Genomic DNA, 20,770 nt, shown 5'->3' with positions numbered 1-20,770 from the left:
TTATTAAAACAGATTTACTTGGATTTAACGTCTGTAATAGACTGCAGAATTACCAACACAGACCAATTTGCCACTTGGTCAGGATATTAATTCTATGTAACTGCATGGCACTAATAGACCCCTGAACAGGCTACACTCAAAAAATGATTCATCAGAATTGACTGATTCCGTAGGCTAAATTCTAATGGTGTTTGTACATTTAGAATTATTTGGTTTTTATTTTTAAATCAATTTAATAGAGATAAAGTAACGTTTTTTCACTGTACTGTTGACTTTCCATACCTTGGCTTATATCGTGTGCTAATTATAGAAGAAATATATATAGATCATTTTCTAAAACATTCGTCAAGCCTTGTCTTCTAGTAAAATATTTATTTAATCTGTGTTCTCATAAGAGTCAGATGTTTGACAGGTTGTGACTGTAGCGTACTGCTGTTTGAAATATTATTTCCTGCAGGTGAGTCGACCCATAACGAAAAGAGAATACATCTTAGAGGTGAGTAACGTAACGTTTCATGTAAATTAAATGAAAAATGTAAACATATAGAACTGACATGGAAAAACTGCGACTTGATTTTGACAAGTGGAGCCTCCTAGGGGCTGACTAAAAGGCGACGCTGCTATATAAACGCTACTGTTAACTTGTTCAGAGAACCTGTGTTTTTTTAACGGCGGCGGGACTGATCCGTTCCACTGTTCGTATCATAAACTTCGAATCGGATTCAGAAACAGTGGGAAGTCCGGGAAGGAGATTACCTATTGTTTTCGAAGAATAATTAAATAAAGCGCTGTAATTTTATGGGAAAATGGTTGTTTTAGAAGAGCAAATCACTTTTATACATCAGTGGGCTGAGGATTTAAGTGAAGGTGTTTCATAAAGTGTTATTTGGATTACCTCTGGATTATCTGAAAGGAATGAACATTAATTTCTTATGGACATAAAGTCTGTTATGGACATTGCATTTGACAGTCAACATGTGGTAAGATAATGGTTAACGTCGTATTCACTAGTAGTCAAAATTGTCAAACTAAAGTTTCGGTTTTAAAAATGTTATAAACTTTCATTAAACACGGGGATTGGCAACAAAATCTTGCATTCACATGTCTAGGCTTGTCTTATTTATGTTTCCGACAAAAATTATTTAAAATAAGTTTCTATATTTAATACATGCATTTTCCATAAAACACAAGAAGGCTATACAGTAAATGACAGTGCCGTATAATAGGTTACAGCTTGATAAAGATGTTTGATATAATGGAGTGTAAGATAATATTAAATTGTTTGCGATGCGCATTTGCATGTAACACTTAATTTGGTAATCAATCTAATGGAAGTGTAACTATCTTGCATCACTTCTAATTGTCAATAGGCCTATAAAACTGTTTTGTTCAAGGTGCATGTGCGCTGAGTTGTGTACTATATAGATACCCTGCTCTTCAACACCACCTGAAGCTTGTTGACGCTTGAGGAATGTGCTTCGATAGTTATGTTCTGTCAACGGGAACTGTTATAACTTGCCTGCGTTCCAAGTTGTCCCTGAGAATGGGGCACAGCTGGTAATCCGCGTTTACAAGAGTTTAGAAGATCATTTGAGGCCTGTGTAGATTTAAACTATGTAAATCATAATAGTGTGCATCCTGAATCTGTGAAGTAACTGAACATTTGAAGGCATTTAGATTGCATATAATGCCTTATTGACTTATTTTTCCTGTGATTTAGCATGCAGGCGGGGTTCGATTGCACCTACAGTATGAATATTACATGAAAATCAATTTTCCATCAAATCCATCACTCACAGCTCACTTCAGCACAAATCATGATAATATGTTTGTATTGATTGGACTTTCCTAGGCCTTTTTTGTAATTTGAGTAGGAGTTGAGAATAATTGTATTGAGCGTCATCTTCTCTCTCTTTCTCTTCCCCAGCTTATTATCTTCACGATGGGACTCCTGACTTCAACAGCCCAGTGATGTTAGCCATGAGTCACTACAACTCTTCAGGGCCAGCGTCCCTCCACCCGCTCTCCAACCACAGCCAGGGGGACTTGGAGAGGGAGGTGACCATGGAGGTGCTGGCCCAGCAGGGCAACCTGTCCCTGGACAAGCCCATGTCCAGTGGCCCCATCGCAGCTGTCCTCTCCATGACCCTGGGCATCATCTCCAACATCGTGGCCCTCTTCATCCTGGCCAATGCCTACTCTCTCCAGCGACGACGCTCCAAAGCCACCTTCCTCCTGTTTGCCAGCTCCCTGGTGGCCACCGACTTCGCCGGCCACGTGATCCCCGGGGCACTCGTCCTCCGGCTCTACCTCTCCGGAGGTGTGTCGGAGGAGGAGGCCGAGGCGAGCGACTCGGCCGACGCCATGTGCCAGTTCCTTGGAGGCAGCATGGTCTTCTTCGGCCTGTGCCCTCTCTTCCTGGGTTGCGCCATGGCAGCCGAGCGCTGCCTGGGGGTCACCCAGCCCCTTCTCCACTCCTCGTTGGTGACCACCACCCGGACGAAGCTTTCCCTCTCCCTCATCTGGCTGGCAGCCCTCTGTGTAGCTCTGCTGCCTTGTTTCCAGCTGGGCTCCTACACCTACCAGTACCCCGGAACGTGGTGTTTTATTAAAGTGCTGGGGGACACCGGCGAGGGGGATCTGGCATTCGTCATGCTCTTTTCTGGACTGGGTCTGGCATCACTGGCCGTGGCCCTGGTCTGTAACACCATCAGCGGACTGACTCTGGTTCTGGCCCGGATGAGGAGAAAGCCCAGCTCTCACCACTCGGCAAAGTCTCATGACATTGAGATGGTGGTGCAGCTGGTGGGCATCATGGTGACCTCCTGTATCTGTTGGAGCCCCCTGCTGGTGAGTTGGAGTAGATACTGAGGAGTCATGGGAAATGTAGGGCCAAAAAGATACAAATAGTCCTACTACAACCTAATATTTCTCATTTGTCAATTTGGCCCCAGACCAAAGTCTGTGTTTCGGGAATAAAAATTAAAAGTAGATGTGGCACCCGTGTATGTGAAAATGACATAGCTTGTATTTGACGATGACACCCTGTCTCCTGTGCCCAGCTCTTTGGCCTGATGACGGTGATGCGCTCCTACGGAGACTCCATTGGTGACGACCTGTCTACCTACAAAACTCTGATGGTGATGGGCGTCCGGCTGGCTTCCTGGAACCAGATTTTGGACCCCTGGGTCTACATCTTGCTGCGACGCGCCGTGCTCAGGAAGATCTACCTCATCACGAAGCGCCAGGCCGACCTGAAGGGCAGCGTGTTGCGGCGATGGGATGGCACGTCATTCCACAGCTCGGAAAAGCATGTTGGCAACAGGATCTGAAGTGGTGGTACTTGTGATGGCTGGTGAACAGGGATTTCATTCGGCATACATGCACAGTATGAATACTGCATGCAGTATGAATCTCCAGTGTTCAAACCAGTGTCCGACCCGAGAGGATGCCGGTGTGACCACGTTGAGTTGGTTGATACTCAGTTGAAATAGGCCCACACACACATGGTAGCTGCATGGTAGGACACCAGGCTGAAGCGGTGACTCCCAGACAAAGGCTTGCGTTGAAGTAAGTTTAAGGGACTTGAGATCTGAGGCCTTGGTTATGGTCCTCGAGGGAGAAAACGACACTAGAGAGAGTCCGAAGGCAACCTGTAAGATGAGGTTGCTTGAACCTGAACATGCTATGGATTGAAAATCGCCTGACAACTTTGAAGTGACACTTGTGGCAGCGGTGGGCAGTCATGCAGAGAAAGACAAAGCTCATGTGTCACTCAGCACATTCATCTTCTCGCCAGGATGGCCGTACAGAAACTGGTACTCTATCTCATGAGGTTCAAAATCCAAATAAGTGGATGGAAGAGTCCTGAGGTAACGAGAACCCTCCATGTGACATTGCACTTTGGAGGTTTGGGATGTGTGTCAGAGCACACTGTTAGCCAGAAGACATTCCCAATACACCCTTATATGGCTGAAAGATGCTGAAATCTACCAAGATGACATGTGGATGTTTAGAAAATGGTGACTTTGGCCAGAATGTTCATTGTTAATGCTAGGGTCCTAAAACATTTTTTTCATTTATGGCAGGAACAAGAAAGAATGTCTTTCTTAGAGGGCACCTGAAATTAGTTTTTGTGCTTAAACAAAAAACAACATTGAATGTTGATAAATGCTAAGGTACATGCATGGTATTTATTTTGAAACAGTTGTGTGTATGGAGTTCAAAACAGAGAACGGAAGGGCAAATCAGAGGGTTAGAACCATCTATTCCTCATGAACAAAATGCTAAGTAAGCTATATCACACATTTAAATTCCTAACTGTAATCAAATGGAAAACAAAGCTAGAACTATAATTTCCTATTACTTTATGTACATAAAGCTACTTAATGTCAAACATTGCAAAATGTTATTTATTGCCTGTATTATACCTCAATTATCTGAGGACGTCTTCAAAAGTTATGAAATGAGTTCTGTAAATAAAGCTATGACATGCGATTGCATAGTAAAATGGTGTGCTGACTTAAATCGATTCTGTACGCACGTATCTTATTTTCACACATTGAAGAATCACAAGAGAAAGTTAAATTCCAACAAAAACAGTAATTAACTTGTCCCTCTCGGTTACTTATAAGTTTTAACCAGCCTACAAACTTCCTTGAGATGTGTTAAGAGGAAAGAACTTGCTGTGTGGTGCAAGGTACGTCTTACCCATGTCAGTGCAGTAGGTGGCATTACTCCACTGTCCCCCTGCAAGGAGACAGGACCAAACCTGCAGCAAAGAGAAAATACGCAAGACACGTTTAGAGCCATCGGCATGGGTCTTTTCCTCACCCCTCAAACTCCCCAAAATGATCACTATCTGAAATGTTGATGATTGTTGTTGATACATTTTATGTCAAAGATGAGAAAACCCCGTACCCTAGTGCTGGTGTCAGCGACACCCCTTGGTCACGTCTACCAACTGCAGTACAGCGACACACGAGTAGGACACACTAACCACCTCGCTCTCGTTGGTTGGTCGGTCCACAAAAATGTCCCCCCCTTGGCGCATGCGCGTACGTGTTCGCAGAAATTAAGAATTCTCTCACTGGTGAGTGTCTGCAACGATTAGTGTATTGTAAAAGCATTGTAATGACTGTACACCTATTCCAGTGAAACATTTGAATATTGCATCGTGTTCGCCTAGTACTTAAATAATTACAGTTAGCTAGCAATGTGTGTTGCCATGTTTAAATGGCCTGCAGCTTCTGGCGTAGCTAACCTACCTAGCTACTTGGTAGGTTAGCTAACGTTAGCTAGCTACAGTAGTCCGAGGACGTAGCTAGCCTGTAAACAAGCTACCTTGTAGTGTTTATTATATTAGTTTGCCTCGTCAGCAGTGAATAAATGACAACTAGTTCGATGACTACTTGAAACAGTAATTTTATCACGCATTGCAACACTCGCTAGGTGAGTACAGTAGACCTAGAGCTAGCTATAGTAGCTCGTCTGACTTGGTCGCCAGCGCGGCAGCAGCTTACATAGCCATGCCGTATGTGTGTTCTTGGGTTGAGCGTTAAAAACAGCTGTGTGCATCATCTTACAATAAGACTATTGGTGAACGACGATAGCCAGACTGCGTGTTCTATTAGACCGTACTGTAACTTAAGCTAACTAGGAAGTACCGTTCTGACCACCGAAATACTGTAGCTGACTGTACTTCTTATCCATGGCATGATCTTTCTCTGTCCATTCTCTAGTAGACTAGTTAGGTCTCTTTGGATACAATGGTCTGCTAAATGAATTCAATGTAAATGTAGGAAGCTTTCTTTAACTGACCTTCTGATTTTCCCCATTTGCTAGTCATTAGCTACTGACAACACAAACTGCTACACTGTTAGCTGAATAATTCGTTACTGTTCACGTGCTTACAGGTGTTTCTTTGCCTTGGTTGTGAAAAAAAAGGGCCCTTGTTGTCATGGCGATGCCAGCGCCTGTCTGGGATGAGCGCAAGGCTTACGAGGAGCTTCTCTACTGGGATAGCCTGATACAGAATGGCCACCGCCTTCTCCCACACGACTTCGACAGGTAAGGTGGTTAGCTGTAGCAAGACCAGGATAAACTAATGTAGGCTACTTCCAAGCTCTGGTCAGTTAAACGGACAGAGGCAACACTCCTACCTCTTTGTTACTGTAAACAGTAGAACAGCTTTGCCTCCCACATTGTTGTTCTAGTTCTCGACAAATGGCTCAGACACTTTCAGGTGAAAAATGTCTCAATGCGTACATTGTCTATACCTCCCATCGTTTTCAGGTATGAAGAGCTCCGTTACTGGTACGATTGTCTGTGCTACGAAGAAGAGTTAAGGCAGTACCATGAGTACATAACTGCCATAGAGGAGATAGAGGTGAAACGTCTCAAAATTGAGGTGAATATTTCAGCTTTTCTCTCTCCAGCTGGTGTTAAGGTTCCAAACAGACCATATCCGTCCCAGTTATTTCTCTCTTAGCCGGAAAGTAGTCATGGAAACTATCAGACAGACACCGTCAGTGGTTATATTTTGATTTATGTGTACATCTAAGGACACATTGGCACATTCCCACATCTATGTTTAGCTCTGTCACCATACTAGTTTTCCAAGCTGCTTTCCAATACACCCACATCCTCAACACCCCCTGTTGTTTAACCCTGTGACAGTCTGGAATGTAGCCTCAATGTTTTGATAGACACCACTTGCATGCCTCAGCTCCACTTCTTCCAACAACCCACAGTTAACTGACCCCTTCTCATCTCCAGGCCCCTCCGGTACGCCAGCCGCCCATGCGCATGTTCATCACAGACGACCGCCACATGATGGCCAAGCACTCGGCGGTGTATCCGTCCTCCCAGGAGCTGGAGGCCATCCAGACGGTGGTGTCCCATGTGGAGTGCGCCCTCAAGGCCGTCTCGGACCTGCTGGACGAGCAGAGCGGCTTCTCACCCGCTGCCGAGATGGAGAGGTGGGCATGTTTTTTTTTAAATTTTTTACAGGTTCGCAAAGAGTGAGGAATGTTGTTTCGTCTCCAGTTTTCACTCACACATACTGAAAAATGTTTGCTTAATGTTTGTTTTTCTCCTTCCCTATCTTTACTTCCCATCCATCCACCCACCCATCCTACCCCAGCGGTGCCCCTGCCCCACGTGTCCTGCGGGGGGTCATGAGGGTGGGCCTGGTGGCCAAGGGCCTCCTGCTGAAAGGGGACATGGACCTGGAGCTAGTGCTGCTGTGTAGCCAAAAGCCCACCGTCACCCTCCTCAAGCAAGTGGCTGAAAGCCTCTCGGCACAAATGAAGGTTTGGTCCAACTTGTCTCTCTGTCTTAGGGGAGACAGACTAAATCATTTCAATTGTATACTGGCGAGGGGAAAACAAGAACTGTTAACACGGCAAGAGGTTTGTGAATAAAAAGAACTCTTTTTCCTTTTTTGATCCATTTTTGCCACCGGCTACAGCTGGTCACAGAGGACAAATACGAGGTGACCCAGTGCCCCGAGGAGGCGTCCATCATGGTGAGGAGCACCAAGGAGCCCGTCTTGACCCTCACCATACACCTGACCTCCCCCCTGGTCAGGATGGAGGCCGAGACTCAGGCGGATGAAGGTACGAAACCGCCCCCCCCCCCCCCCCCCCCTCTTCCCGGGACTCCGAGCCCAAGACCCCCCCCCCCCCCCCCCCGTACACCTTCCAATCACATTCCAACAGGCCTGCTTAAGCAGATCAGCCTCTCTCCTCAAGCTGGTGCTGTGCAGCTCCACTGGTCCGCCAATCATGCACGGATGCCTGGAACTTTAGTCGGTTATGCAGCTTCATTCGATCCGCCTTTTTTGGAGGTCAGTGGAAGTGCACAGTGGCTGCTGTGGGCCGGCGCAAGTGAACAGACAATGACTATTGGCTCTTCACTGGTGCTCGGATACAAAAAGAGTTGAAGGATTTGTCGTCGAAATTAAACAAGATGGCAGTAGACCATCGCTGGGTACGATGCCACTGTAGCCGCCTATGCATTGTTGAATCATGTGTTTGATGCCAATTACGCATAATTTTAATCGATTGTCTTTATTTCAGTCAGTGACATTAAAGTAAACAAATAAAGTGAAGGCTTTTTGAGTGACAAAGCGCGTATATAGATCTGACTGCATGTGTCTTTTGAAGCTCGTGTTGCAGCAAAACTGATCGGCATCAAGGTTTACAGAAAATAATCCCGTGACCCTTTCACTCTGCCTGGGTGGCGCAGAAATCATGTGGTCAAAATAAAATGGAACTAAAGGATGGATGTGTGTGTGTGGGTGGGGAGGGGGAGGGGGTGTTGTGTACGTATGAATGGATACTGCATGCGTCAAGACAAGGATCTGCATGTGGAAATGCAATTAGGCTGCCTGCAGGTGAGGGACGACTACAAAGGTCAGTCAGCCTCACCAGACCTGGTCTCGACCACGTGAAGCCATTTGGAACGGTGAGAGGGGGGGGGGGGAGGGGGAGAGGCCATCAGTTTTGCTGCAGCACGGAGCCGAACCTCCTAATGCATCTGATTTCAACTGTGGTGCCCAAATCTGATTCTCTCCACTAAAGCCTTCTAGTGTGTCAAGTTTTTTAGGGACGCTGGACCTTTGACCAACTGGACTCTGTCTCGGAAAGGGGCAAAGCAGCACGCCGCTTGGCGGAGGGAAGGGGCGGTTAGACAAGTTAGGATGCACTACATCTACGTAGTACAAGTATGGAAATAGTTAAGTAAATACTTTTAAATAAAAAGCGGTAGACGTATTACAAGTTTGTATTATCTTTATACCTATATCTTTATACCTGTTATGAGTATAGTACTTTTGACTCTTAGTGAAAAGTGCTTGTGGGATGAGGGATAGTTGGAAGTATGATTAGAAACCATTCTTTGAAAAGGCGTGGGGGGGTGAACCCCCTCCCTCCCCCTGCCCTGCTGCTGGTGCTTTGGGGAAAAGCTGCCTCATCGCTGAGCTGGCGACAGAAGCAGAATCCCCCCGCTTGGTCAAACCGTACCTTGTCTTCTTATCCTACCAACCCCTCGTCCAATAGAAACGCAAACAGCAAGCGATCCGCCGGACGTTCTGGACAGGCAGAAATGCCTAACTGCCTTGGCGTCCCTCCGCCACGCCAAGTGGTTCCAGGTTTGCATCCCCGTCTTTACTTGTCCCATGAAGCTTTTTAGAGTTCTACACTCTTTAATCTTTTTTTTTTTTTTTTTTATAAAATAACAAAACATTAAGTTTGCTGCCTGCTTTTGACTCCCACAACCATTGCTGATACGAACACTTGAAACCTCCCAGCTGTATCATATCTCTCCCCCCCCCCCCATTATTGTTATTCAAATGGTCCAATTTGGTACCTAACTACCAGTTAGTTATTGTTTTAGTCCATGCCTTTGGTATAAATGTCATTGTTGTTGATGTTTGCAGGCTTTCTGCACTAACCCCCTCTCTTAGAGATCAGTGCAGTACAGCATTTATCCCATGTACAGTATTAAGTTCCATGTTCCCTGTGGTACTGTATGTCCAGGTGCAATGTTCCTGATAATCTACTCATGTAAATTAAGCTCAGGCACAATCTCTCCATATGTCCCTTTTGCAGTTCTAATGAGCCTGACAGCCAAAGTGGTTCATGAAACAGGTTGAATTAACCACATCGTTATTTTGCTTGAGCTTTCTTTGACTCCTGGTGGTTTTCCAGGGGTATTGCACCTGTTTTCTATGGCATACATGACCTTCTTCCAAACATTGCATCTGTAGCAAAAACTGCTTCGCAAACCAAAACCATCCACCCAGATTAGAACTTCCAATCAAATGTGAAACGCGTGGTGGTGTTCAATCCCCCTACCGGTCAGCACACGGTACTGAAGGAGGATGTGCCTAGGTTGTCATCGGAGGCGACCTCGTCCTAACCTTGAGTCGGACGATGTTTGTGTCCCTCAGGCGAAGGTCAACGATCTGAAGTCTGCCGTCGTCGTCATCCGTATCCTGAGGGAGATGTGCTCCCGTGTCCCCACCTGGACGCCACTCCGTGGATGGGTGAGTTACCTCCATAATGGGGTCTTTTGCTGTCGTTTGACGGAAAGATATCAAAACGTTTTTAAGCCGTTATTCGGCTCCAAGTTAATCATTTTTCTCGATTGTGCCTGCCTAGCCACTGGAGCTGCTATGTGAGAAGGCCATTGCAACCAGCGACCGGCCAATGGGAGCAGGAGAAGCCTTCCGACGAGTCCTTGAGTGTGTGGCTTCCGGAATCCTCCTGCCTGGTAAGCATCCAACCATCTGTGGACTTCCATTTTGTGTACATGAACGATCAGGCCCCAAAAGGAATAACAGCCCAAAAGTACAGCTTTGTACAACTTTCATTGACGCATCTTTGTGCATTTTCAATGTCTGTACCTCTCCTTCAATGTCTGTACCTCTCCCTGTGCACAGACGGCCCTGGGATCAAGGACCCCTGTGAGAAAGAGAAGATGGACGCCATCGGCCATCTTGACCCTCAGCAGCGTGAAGACATCACCCAGAGTGCCCAGGTATTGGTACAACAATCCTGACGGCTGAGTCATGATAAAAGAATGTGAGGAAGCAAGGTAAGACCTTCTTAGGTGTACCGGACCTTTTACATTTAAGTCTTAAACCTTTGGGTGCTTCTCCCCCCCCCTAGTATGCCTTGCGGTTGGCTGCGTTTGGACAGGTGTACAAAGTGCTGGGCATGGACGCCATTGCCGCCAGGGCCCGACGACCGATTGGACCCCGAGATGTTTCCGGTACCTTCTTTAACTCTTTAAATGAATCATTCTTTGACTTGAAAGTGTGATTCAGTATTCATTCAGGGTTTGTGGCCAGTCTGATAAGGATCCTGTCTCAAACCTGTTTACCTCTTGACCACCTCCCTTCAGCCCAGATCCCAGCCACAGGTGCCTACAGCCAGCCACCCAAAAGGCCTTTCACAGGGACCGACACCACAGGGGATGACAGCCAACTCGACAACAAGAAGAGGAAGATCCTCAAGTTCCAGAAACAACAGAAGTTTCAGAGAAAATGTAGGGGGAACTCTCTCACACCACGGCTATCCACTGACTACAGAGATATCTGTTAAGGGAGCTCTAAAGTGATATTTATGATGCCAATAATTTATGTGTTAATAATGTAAAATGTCTCCTTATTCTTTCTTTCTCTCCATCCATTTTTTCCTGTCACTACCCAGCCTCTGAAGACAAGACAGATCCTATCGTTTTCATGAACAACCTAATGCGTCTGAACCAGTACAAACCGGGTCTGCAATTCCGGCTAGTATCGCAGACCGGGCCAGTCCACGAGCCGGTCTTCACCATGGCCGTGGAGGTAGACGGCCAGACCTACGAGGCCTTGGGCCCGTCAAAACGTGCCGCAAAGATCAACCTAGCTGGAAAGGTACTGCAAGGATAATTGATAGCATTGTTAGCATAAGTTGGGATTGTTAAGTCAGCAATTGTTAACACTTGGTTATCTCCATTGACTCTTCAAGCTCTTCTAAGACCTGTAATGAGTTCAAACCTAATATTTTATTTAACATTTGATCAACAACCTTTTGAGGGCTATTTACCATTGACAAATTGTTTAAATTGCCATGGTTGGAGAACTATAGGCATATCTCCTCTTCGTGTTAGCATAGATGGCTAAGTACCTCAAAGCTAATTACCCAACTGTCAAACTCAAACCAGGTTACATTCTTGAAGAACATTCTTCTAGAAAGTCATTGCCATTGTTTAAGATGGCACTTACCTGGCTTGTCATGAATCTTCTAAAACCCTGTCACCGTTTGACGATCCTCCACCTCCCCCTTCTGTCTGGGTTCTCCAGGTACTCCAGGAGCTGGGTTTACTCATGGGGACTGAGAGTAAAACAGAACCCAGCGATAAAGACCCCACCTCCTCAGGAACGTCCACAGCCAGCACAACCGTAGCAACTGCAGCACCGGTCGAGGTTAGCGTTTGGATTTTTTTCCAACTTTTTTGGTATTTTTTTAAATATATTTTTGGTTTTATTGGATAAAGACTGTTAGAGGTGGACAGGAAATGTAGGGGAAAGTGAGGGGGGGAAGACATGCAGAGATGGCCGTAACTGGAACTGTACCATTAGGGCCTCAGCCCATATGGTACACGCTACACCCGTGAGCAACCGTGGCATGCCCATTTTTTGGGCTCGGCAAAAAGAATCCAAATCTTTTTAAACCATTTGTAGCCTTGTACATTGTATCCCATTCTGGGTGGTATTCACAAGACACAACATTTATTCACTTCATCATTCAAGCGCCGTAACTCATCTCGAGCGGGTTCCCCCCCCCCCCCCCCCCCCCCCCTGACAGAACGGCCCCATCCTCACCAAGCACGGCAAGAACCCGGTGATGGAGCTGAACGAGAAGCGGCGCAGCCTCCGCTACGAGCTCTCGGCCGAGACGGGCGGCAGCCACGACAAGTGCTTCATCATGGAGGTGAGTCAGCCGCTCCACACCACAGTCAGAGGCACGTCCCGCTCCCAGACTAGGAACACATGGGACACTGGAGACGGTCGTTGGGTTCGTTTTTAGCCTGAAATGAGGAACCTCCAGAGATTTTTGATCACTCTTAAGTTTCAACTATCCCCCCCCCCCTCCCCCCCTTTAGCTTTGACGCTAGATATAGATATACATAGATATGACACATGTACACGGGTAAAATATTCACATTATGCATGTACTGAATGTGTCTAAACTGTTATGACATCGCTGGTTAAGTACGACATGTCTGTTTGGTCTGTTTCTCCTCTGGCCTGTAGGTGGAGGTAGATGGACAGAAGTTCAAAGGGGGAGGATATAACAAGAAGGAGGCAAAGGCCTACGCTGCCCTGGCTGCTCTGGAGAAGCTCTTCCCAGAAGGCTCGGGCCCCTCCTACTACCAGGACCCCAGCAAGAAGAAGAAGGTCACTTACACTGACATGGTAATGGAGGCATCTTCTTGGAATCCTTGGACCTTTTTGCACGCACACACACACACACACGTTCTTGGGTAAACCTTTTTTAAGTGTGCAAAACCCAGCTGAAGTCATTTGCAAACCTTGAAGTAACTGATCCCTACACAAGAAAATGCTCCTCATTGCTGTCCATCGGCCTTCCTTCTATGCTGTTTCTCTCACCACAGCATATCCCAGGCTTTGGGACAATCCGGGGCATTCCGTCAGACCCTAGCTCCAACAGCTGGGGTCGTGGCCGGGGTCGGGGCAGAGGTCGGGGGAAACCGTTCAGCCCCGGTAGCTCGAACAGTGGTTACAGCGGCAACTACAACCAAAGTAAGGAATGCCTTCCGTTTTCCACTTGCACACAAATTCTTCAAAGTCGCCATTTTGTCGTCCTACATTTTAACGGCAAACTTGGTAAGGCAACTGTATTCAAACCTAGGTGTGTTTTTTGCTTAGTCGTTTTCCTTGTCCGTTTTTACCAGCAAACTACACCTACAGTAGCAACACAGGCTCTGGCTATCGTAAGTGTTCACTTTGCTTCGGGGTGGGGGGGCGGGAGGGGAGTTCTTGAAAGGGAACATCAATCGTTGCCATAATAACTTGCTGTCACTGGCTGTCATCGACTTCCACCCTTGACCTAGATACAGTAAGCCTGACTGCGGCGTTCCTTTTAGGATACGTCCCAAGCGAGCTGTCGCGACCCACACCCATCCTCCTGTGTCCTCTCCACAGATAAGCCTTTCAGTTCCGGAGCTTCCACCGAGGCCGCGGTCCCCGACGAGGCGGCCACCACGCCCGACGCCAGCGGCTACGGCACCTTCTACCCAGACGTCGCCTCCTACTCCGCCCCGCCCAAACCCCCCTCCGCCCCCGGGGGCGCATCCACACCCCTGACCGGGCCCCCCGGCGGCGGGGCCGGCTACCGGTCGGCCCTCACTCCCCTGGACCAGCCGAGCCCCTACAGCTACGGCTACGGGGAGGACAAGAAGAAGCAGCTGACCCAGCAGGGGGCCCCGCCGCTGGGCCAGGCAGCGGTGGACTACTCTGTATACAGCACAGCGTACCCCAGCTCTGTCACCGGTGGCCAAGTGTATGGTGAGTGGGGATATGGTGAGTAAACTGTCACACACACACACATATACACTGTGTATGGATGTCTAGTAGTGGTAGTAGTAGTAGATACCTTGCCAGTGAAGAACTTAATGCTGTATAAATAAAGTCTTATTATAGTAGTGTCAATAATTGTCTTTGATAAAGGACTACAGAAACCATAAAGGACAGCTTGCACTCTTCACTCTTTTTTTTTTTTTTATCCGATGTAGTTTACTGCTCTTAGGAAGCTCATCAATGATGATATCACTTCTTTCCTCCGTCTCATTGGTTGGTTTGATTGCATTTTCCCCCCCTCAGGTTACGGCAATCAACCGACTGATTGGGGCAACCAACCGGGTTTCAGTACGTACGGGGGCCCACCCCAGGGCTACGGAGGTGAGGGCCAGGGCTCGTTCCCCATTGGCTACGGAAACACAAACTATCAGTTCAAATAGGACTTTAATCCCACCTCTTTTATTCTCCCATAAACTGCCTCTGGAGCAGGCTCATTTGTTTGTACTCTGGACATTGTCAATAAATGTATCCAAATAAACCATTATAATTTCAAATGTGGGTTTCTACAAGGTCTATTTTTTCACTTCCTTTCAAGACAGACTTTTTAATTTATAAAGTGGTGAATTTTTCTGGTTGCCAAGCTATCTGAGAGCTCATTTTATTTGCTCTGGCAGAATCGTCTGGCCACCGTCCCATTCAAACACATTTCCTTCCGGACAGAATTTGGTCGGGCCAATCACGTAACGTTCATCTGAGAAGGGGAATGTTTAATGACTACAGTCAAGCACCAGGCATTCAGGCATTTTTGTAAACCCAAGATGACGTTTCTTTTGCCCTGGTTGTACCCAATTGTGTCCAAACGCATTTTTGTATGAGCCCTTTGATAACACCCCTTGGAAATTTAAGATAAACGGAGAGGTTCCAGACATACACATTTGCAAACAGGAGCGATGAATGATAGCTGTGTGTAGATTTGCCTTGGGCCAGGGGGGATGGGGAGATTTCATGGAGAACAAACTCTTGGGTCATATGATGTTTTTGTTGTTGTTGTTGTGCAAAGCAAGATGTTAACAGCTTATAGCGAGAGTTTCATCTAAACAACATTCTTATCATTCTGATGATGGGTCTGTTCCTGCATCTGAGGCTTATCTTAAGCCGAAATCAATTATCTTATTGCAGAAAAACCAAGATCCCAAACTTTGCAGGGCCTTGCTACATAGGGAAGCCATTTGACAAAGTGGCCAGGTCACTGAATGTTTAAGATACCAGGGATATTCCTCACCTCATCGTTAGAACATGGAGGTTGGGGAGTTCATGCAAGACACTCCCATGAGACAAATGTTAAAAGTTGGCGCTGGCATGCATTGCCCGCATGGCTTTTTCAATAAACTTCCATAGCCGTGATTGTCAGTCCTCAATGTGGGATATGGGCCCTTTGTAGCAAAGCAAATTAGCTTCCGAGCAACAATATAATTTACAGTAATACATGTATTACATTTTGATAAGTGGCATATAAAGTTGCAGTTTAGTGACTTTTGGATGATTAGACATGAGTTTCAACCTCTAGAATCATGTATTGTCATGCAGACTAAATCATGTCGTGAGAGTGTGTTTGTATAGTGTCAAACCAGGTTCACGTCAATATGGGTCAGGTGGGGTTTCCTGTCGATCGAGGTCAAACGTCTGACCACTGACATCAGGAGGGTTCTGGGTGTACGAGACATGATCACAACACTGTGACTAGACGAGAGGGACTTAGCTGACCGTCCGGATCAAAAGATGAGGTCAACCAGGACTTCTTGGAACAAGTTTGAACGGCCGTTTAACATCCAAGTGTTTTGACTGTCAATAGGGGTCAAGTCGTTAAATTGTCAGGTCCTACATCTAAAGGCATTCAAGGAGGACAGTGGCAAGGAGAGGAAAAGGGGGGGAGGGGAGCCCCAAAAAAATGAAGAAGTTAAATGAGAAACACTGATTAACACTGAGGTGGAAGAAGTGGAGTCAGGGCACCAGGTCCCGAGACTTGACTCATGGGTGAGCAACGAACACGCCCTGGCGGCGTGGCCCAGCTTTGGAACGCCGTCGCGCGGCGAGATAAAAGCAGCGGACGTGGAGAGGGAGAGAAGCAGATAGGAGGGAGAGGGAGATAGACTCTCTGCGCACTCTTCTTGAGCCAGGACACCATCGCCATTCAGAGTGAGTGTATTATCTCTTTTTGTGGGGAGGATGATAGAAGGCATTGTTTTCCCAATCAGCTTGAGTGGTTTTGTCGTGCATCTGATATGGCAGTTATTTGATTACAGACATGAGTGAATTTTAGGATGGGTTACATTCTTTTTCAAACAAACACACGCATACAGATGCAGCTTATTTAATGTAAAAACAAGTCTGACAAACAAAGAGCAACAACAAAGAAAGATTAGGTGTATTATCAATGTCAGACAGCTTTGTTTTCCTTTGGATAAGGAGGGTAGCCACTCTATTTACCTTTTCAGCTAGTTTTTCCAGAAACAGCTTTCACTGTACTCACCATCTCATTTAGGCAATAACAATTTTCAACCAAGTTTCATAATGTGTATTGAAGTTGGTGAGGAGGTCACTTGAAATGAAAAGTGGAATGCTTTGTCAAGCCTTTGCCATGGTGACTGCTGAAATATGATGTTTTGACCTTTGTGACCCCTCCTTTTCTAACCTAGAGCTATGTAGCTGGGTTATAGAAATTAGTTCCAGCTGTAACCGGTCCAATCAGGGTATAACCAGTCATTAAGCAGCCTTTGTGGCCCTATAAGAGGCAATGCCTGCTTGAAGGAGGGAGAAAGGGGAAGAGAGATCGTTTGGGAACACATAGTGAGTATTCCTTGGTAGAACTTATTATATTCTAGGAAAAGTGTTAGGGAGACTCTTTACGCATGACAACTGCAGTGGCTGATGTTAGATTTTTTTTTACACAAAATAGCAAATACTTCTCTTGATGTCTTTGCAGATGTATTTTGATGAGCAAACAGCATTCTTAAGATTGGTTTTGCTTTTGTTTCTTTCAGATGGCACTCACTCTGTTAGCCACGATGCTCAATGCCATCCTACTGGTTCAGTGTTACCCAACCACCTTCATGGACCTTGACCAAGGCGACAGCAGTAAATCACCTTTTTATACTTCCATAATATACACTTGACATTTTCAACGATTGCTTATGGAAATGGGAACTGTCCTCACTTGACTCGTTAATTGTATGGTTTGTGTTCCCTTTCTAGAAAACCGGACGTCTATTAAGTTCTTGGCATTGGGCGACTGGGGTGGAGTGCCCCTTCCTCCGTATATCACTCCTGTGGAAAAGGCCACTGCCCTGGAGATGGGGAGAGTAGCAGAGCAGATGGGAGCTGACTTCGTTCTGGCCCTCGGCGACAATTTCTACTACAAAGGAGTAGACAGCGTGGACTCTCCGAGGTTCCAGGTCAGTCCGGGTCACAGTTCAGACGGCTAATGAGCTTCTAAGAAGTCTCTTGAAAGAGCTGCCAGCTTTGTAGTTGGGCCTCCAAGTTCATATTTGTGTTTAACTTTCTGTCAGGACACTTTCGAGGCGGTGTATACGGCAAAGTCCCTCAACATCCCCTGGTATATCCTCGCTGGCAATCATGACCATGCAGGGAATGTGCGTGCACAGATCGAGTACAGCCACAAGTCAGACAGATGGTGAGTATTCCCCCATCTGAGCTCTCGTCTATCGAGTTGGACGTCAGTTCTTTGGCAATTGATATTCCCGTGTAAACAGGATTCTAATGGCTGTTTCCTGGACACACCTTTCCTCATCTCTCCGTGTCCAGGCGCTTCCCTTACTACTATTACGAGCTGAACTTCCGCATCCCCAACACCAAGAAGACCCTGAGCATCATCATGCTGGATACCGTGATGCTCTGCGGCAACTCCGACGACTACGAGGATCAGAAGCCTCGCGGCCCGCTCCTCGCCTCCGACGCCAACCGCCAGCTCGTCTGGCTGCAGGAGAGGATGGCCAAGTCCAAAGCCGACTTCCTGTTGGTGGCAGGACACTACCCGGTGTGGTCCGTGTCGGAGCACGGCCCGACAGACTGCCTGCTCAAGAGGCTTCGCCCCCTTCTCGTCAAGTACAAGGCCACCGCCTACTTCTGTGGCCATGACCACAATCTTCAGGTTGGTGGAGCTTTTTGGAAAGCTATATTATAAGTCTGTGTAGGTCATTTGGCCCTTCTGAACAGGGAACTGTGGAGTCTGGGTTAAGCCCATATGGGGTGGACTGAGTGACTGATCTGATCGGTCGCATTTGCCATGCTAAAAACCAGCTCCTGTTCTTCTCTCTAGTTCATCAAGGAGGGTGGAGTGGGATATGTGGTGAGCGGCGCAGGCAACTTCCTGGATCCGGACGTTCGCCACTGGCACCACGTCCCCCGTGACGCTATTAAGTTCTTCACTGGCAAGGCGTCCACGCTGGGAGGCTTCGTCCACGCAGAGGTCACAAAGGACAAGATGATCCTGACCTTCATCGAGGCCAGAGGCACCTCACTCTACCGTACTGTCCTGCCCCACAGAGACCTGTGCTAGTGGAGGAGGTGACTGGGTGGGAGCCAGGGAATGTGTGTTGTTTTTTTATTTTTATTATTTGATGTACAGGATTTGTGGATGAATGAGTCGAGTTTGGTGGCTAGCATTTCAGTTTGAGTTCATTTGTAAACTCTGGAATAACCACTTTTAGAGCCATTTTAAACTAAATAGAAAAGTGAGAATTTTAAATGGGGGTAGGGTGGGGGTGGGTGTAATGTTGTAAAAAAGCCAACTTTTTATTGTGACCAATTTTTTTTAATAAAAGACTACTTTTGATCTGATCCTTTGCCTATAATTACTTTGACAGGAAGAGGGAGACAGTCATGTATACTTTCTGCCCTCTAGTGGCTTTATACTTTTTTTTACTCTAGGATTCCCATATGCAATGAAGTGTAGCCAAATAATGGCTTCATGCCTTGTGGTAAGAACACTGCAGTTTGATTCGGCTTGGAACCGGAACCATTTTTCAGATTATCAGTGCGCTTCTGTACTCAGACTGAATCTCTGCAAAGTCACAAGGACTAAAGCAGTTAACTATTCAGAGTACTTGGATGTGGTTGTTAAATGTAGGAGAAGGAGCATGAGGTATTTTTGAAAGGTTTACAGTTTATGCATGATAGTCTTAAACACAGTGGTTCAATATTAATAGGGTAGGGGACGTTTTATGCAAACTGCTTTTTATCAATCTTGAAACTAAACATGTAAACAATGGCCAAATTAAATAGTGGCTTTCCACATTAAATTCTGGATGGAATTGTGCCCAGCCCTGACTGTCCCAGGACGTACCTATGTCATCAGATGGCTAAGTTGGTTGAGGTAAGCAATGAGCTCTTATCTGTTGGAGCGAGAACCCCCCTCCTGCCAAAGGGGGATTATGAGAGATGAGACCAGATTGGCAGAGTTACAATTCTCAGGACAAACCAACCCATGGGCAAAGATGGCTGACCGTGACAGAAATTGGCTCAGCTAAGGCACTAGTGTGCTGGAACACCTGCGTCTCAAATGATCTAACCCCCAAATGTGTACCAGCAGTCATTTAAGATGTATGTCAAGGTTCTGAGAACAGCTAGCCAGGTGGCTGTCGTCTTTCATCCCGTAGAAGCTTAACCTTTGCGTAGGACGGGGTGACCTTGATATTTTCGCCAACACATGACTTGACCATGATCTTTTACCAAACACCTGACCTCACCTTAAGTTACTTGGCAGTCCACCAACCATGACCTCAGTTTCACCAGCAGACCTTTCTAGGTGGGCTGTGTAGCGTCCAGCTTCCAGCTCAGTCCCAAACCTGCAGATCGCCCGAAAATATCCCAAAACCGATGCAAGGGATAATCCAGCCCTCACATGTTCCACAGCAGAGTCCAATCTCATTTGGGATTAAATCTCAAATGTCATCTGACTGGAGTCTTTTCCCCCTCAACCAGACAGACCACTGCTACAGGTGGAGGCTGTTTTGTTTAAAGGTTCCCTTTTGGTTGGATTGAGAGAATCCATTTGTGCATATTCTAACACTTATACCTCTGCAGGTCAATCAACTGCAGACAGTAGTCTGAGAGAAAATGACAATCTCTAAATATTGAATTTTTAAAGCCCAGTCAACACCTTGATGGATAATCATGTCACATGATAAGGTTACAGTTTCAGACATGGTTGGGAAATGTTACATGAGTTATCTAATCTATGTTGGGAGGACATCGTCCGGACATTCGATTACAGAGATCTCTGGAACATTCTGCTGTCCTACTTGTTCTCTCTCTCTGCCTGCCCTTCGTTCGATCCTCATTTGACCAACGTTAAGCCTTCTGAACCGGATGGGGCTGCTGGTCTTTGCCGAGCTTTAAGTAAACCAGGTGTAACTGTTGAGCTTAATAGCATTAAGACCGAGACTCCGAGACTCCGACATTGAGGACAAAAGGCTAACTTGTCTGACGTGGAAAACTTGATATTTTTGTTCAATATTCATAAAGTGTGTATTTTTATTAGACATTTGATGTGTCCAATTGCTGTCTGGGACAGACAGCGATGAAAAAGCTTTTCCTCAGATCCTTGTTCCTTATCTATTTTTAAACTTCAAGGATCTGACTGCAATGATTAATCAT

General features: G+C 46.4%; 3 protein-coding genes across 6 annotated transcripts; all 3 read left to right on the top strand.

The window, feature by feature from the left end:
• Positions 1 to 666: 666 nt before the first annotated feature.
• Positions 667 to 4,490, top strand: ptger1a (prostaglandin E receptor 1a (subtype EP1)). The gene is made up of 3 exons (XM_062448613.1): positions 667 to 980; positions 1,928 to 2,850; positions 3,063 to 4,490. The coding sequence occupies exons 2-3, from the start codon at positions 1,972 to 1,974 to the stop codon at positions 3,330 to 3,332; spliced, it is 1,149 nt and encodes a 382-aa protein (XP_062304597.1). The 5' UTR covers positions 667 to 980; positions 1,928 to 1,971; the 3' UTR covers positions 3,333 to 4,490.
• A 509-nt stretch (positions 4,491 to 4,999) lies between these two features.
• Positions 5,000 to 14,649, top strand: LOC134008674 (interleukin enhancer-binding factor 3-like). Of its 4 annotated transcripts, none has more exons than XM_062448161.1 (20): positions 5,000 to 5,092; positions 5,916 to 6,069; positions 6,295 to 6,409; positions 6,778 to 6,980; positions 7,145 to 7,313; positions 7,472 to 7,619; positions 9,063 to 9,154; positions 9,956 to 10,051; positions 10,167 to 10,278; positions 10,448 to 10,545; positions 10,677 to 10,779; positions 10,912 to 11,055; positions 11,220 to 11,425; positions 11,855 to 11,977; positions 12,360 to 12,485; positions 12,809 to 12,970; positions 13,171 to 13,318; positions 13,471 to 13,509; positions 13,721 to 14,098; positions 14,399 to 14,649. In XM_062448161.1, exons 2-20 carry the CDS (start codon positions 5,960 to 5,962, stop codon positions 14,533 to 14,535), a joined length of 2,709 nt encoding a protein of 902 aa, XP_062304145.1. In that variant the 5' UTR covers positions 5,000 to 5,092; positions 5,916 to 5,959; the 3' UTR covers positions 14,536 to 14,649. The 4 variants fall into 4 exon arrangements, with proteins under 4 accessions (XP_062304145.1, XP_062304146.1, XP_062304148.1 ...); XM_062448162.1 differs by having other exon boundaries at positions 5,002 to 5,092; positions 5,947 to 6,069; XM_062448164.1 differs by lacking the exon at positions 5,000 to 5,092 and having other exon boundaries at positions 13,721 to 14,083.
• Positions 14,650 to 16,143: 1,494 nt separating this feature from the next.
• Positions 16,144 to 18,925, top strand: acp5a (acid phosphatase 5a, tartrate resistant). The gene is made up of 6 exons (XM_062448144.1): positions 16,144 to 16,291; positions 17,137 to 17,230; positions 17,348 to 17,547; positions 17,662 to 17,786; positions 17,918 to 18,263; positions 18,432 to 18,925. The coding sequence occupies exons 2-6, from the start codon at positions 17,137 to 17,139 to the stop codon at positions 18,669 to 18,671; spliced, it is 1,005 nt and encodes a 334-aa protein (XP_062304128.1). The 5' UTR covers positions 16,144 to 16,291; the 3' UTR covers positions 18,672 to 18,925.
• Positions 18,926 to 20,770: the final 1,845 nt, after the last annotated feature.

Source organism: Osmerus eperlanus, chromosome 22 (genome assembly GCF_963692335.1).
Source record: "Osmerus eperlanus chromosome 22, fOsmEpe2.1, whole genome shotgun sequence".
NCBI classification, from domain to species: domain Eukaryota; kingdom Metazoa; phylum Chordata; class Actinopteri; order Osmeriformes; family Osmeridae; genus Osmerus; species Osmerus eperlanus.
The sequence above is the reverse complement of the archived record's forward strand: the minus strand, read 5'-3'. Positions and strand labels throughout refer to the sequence as shown.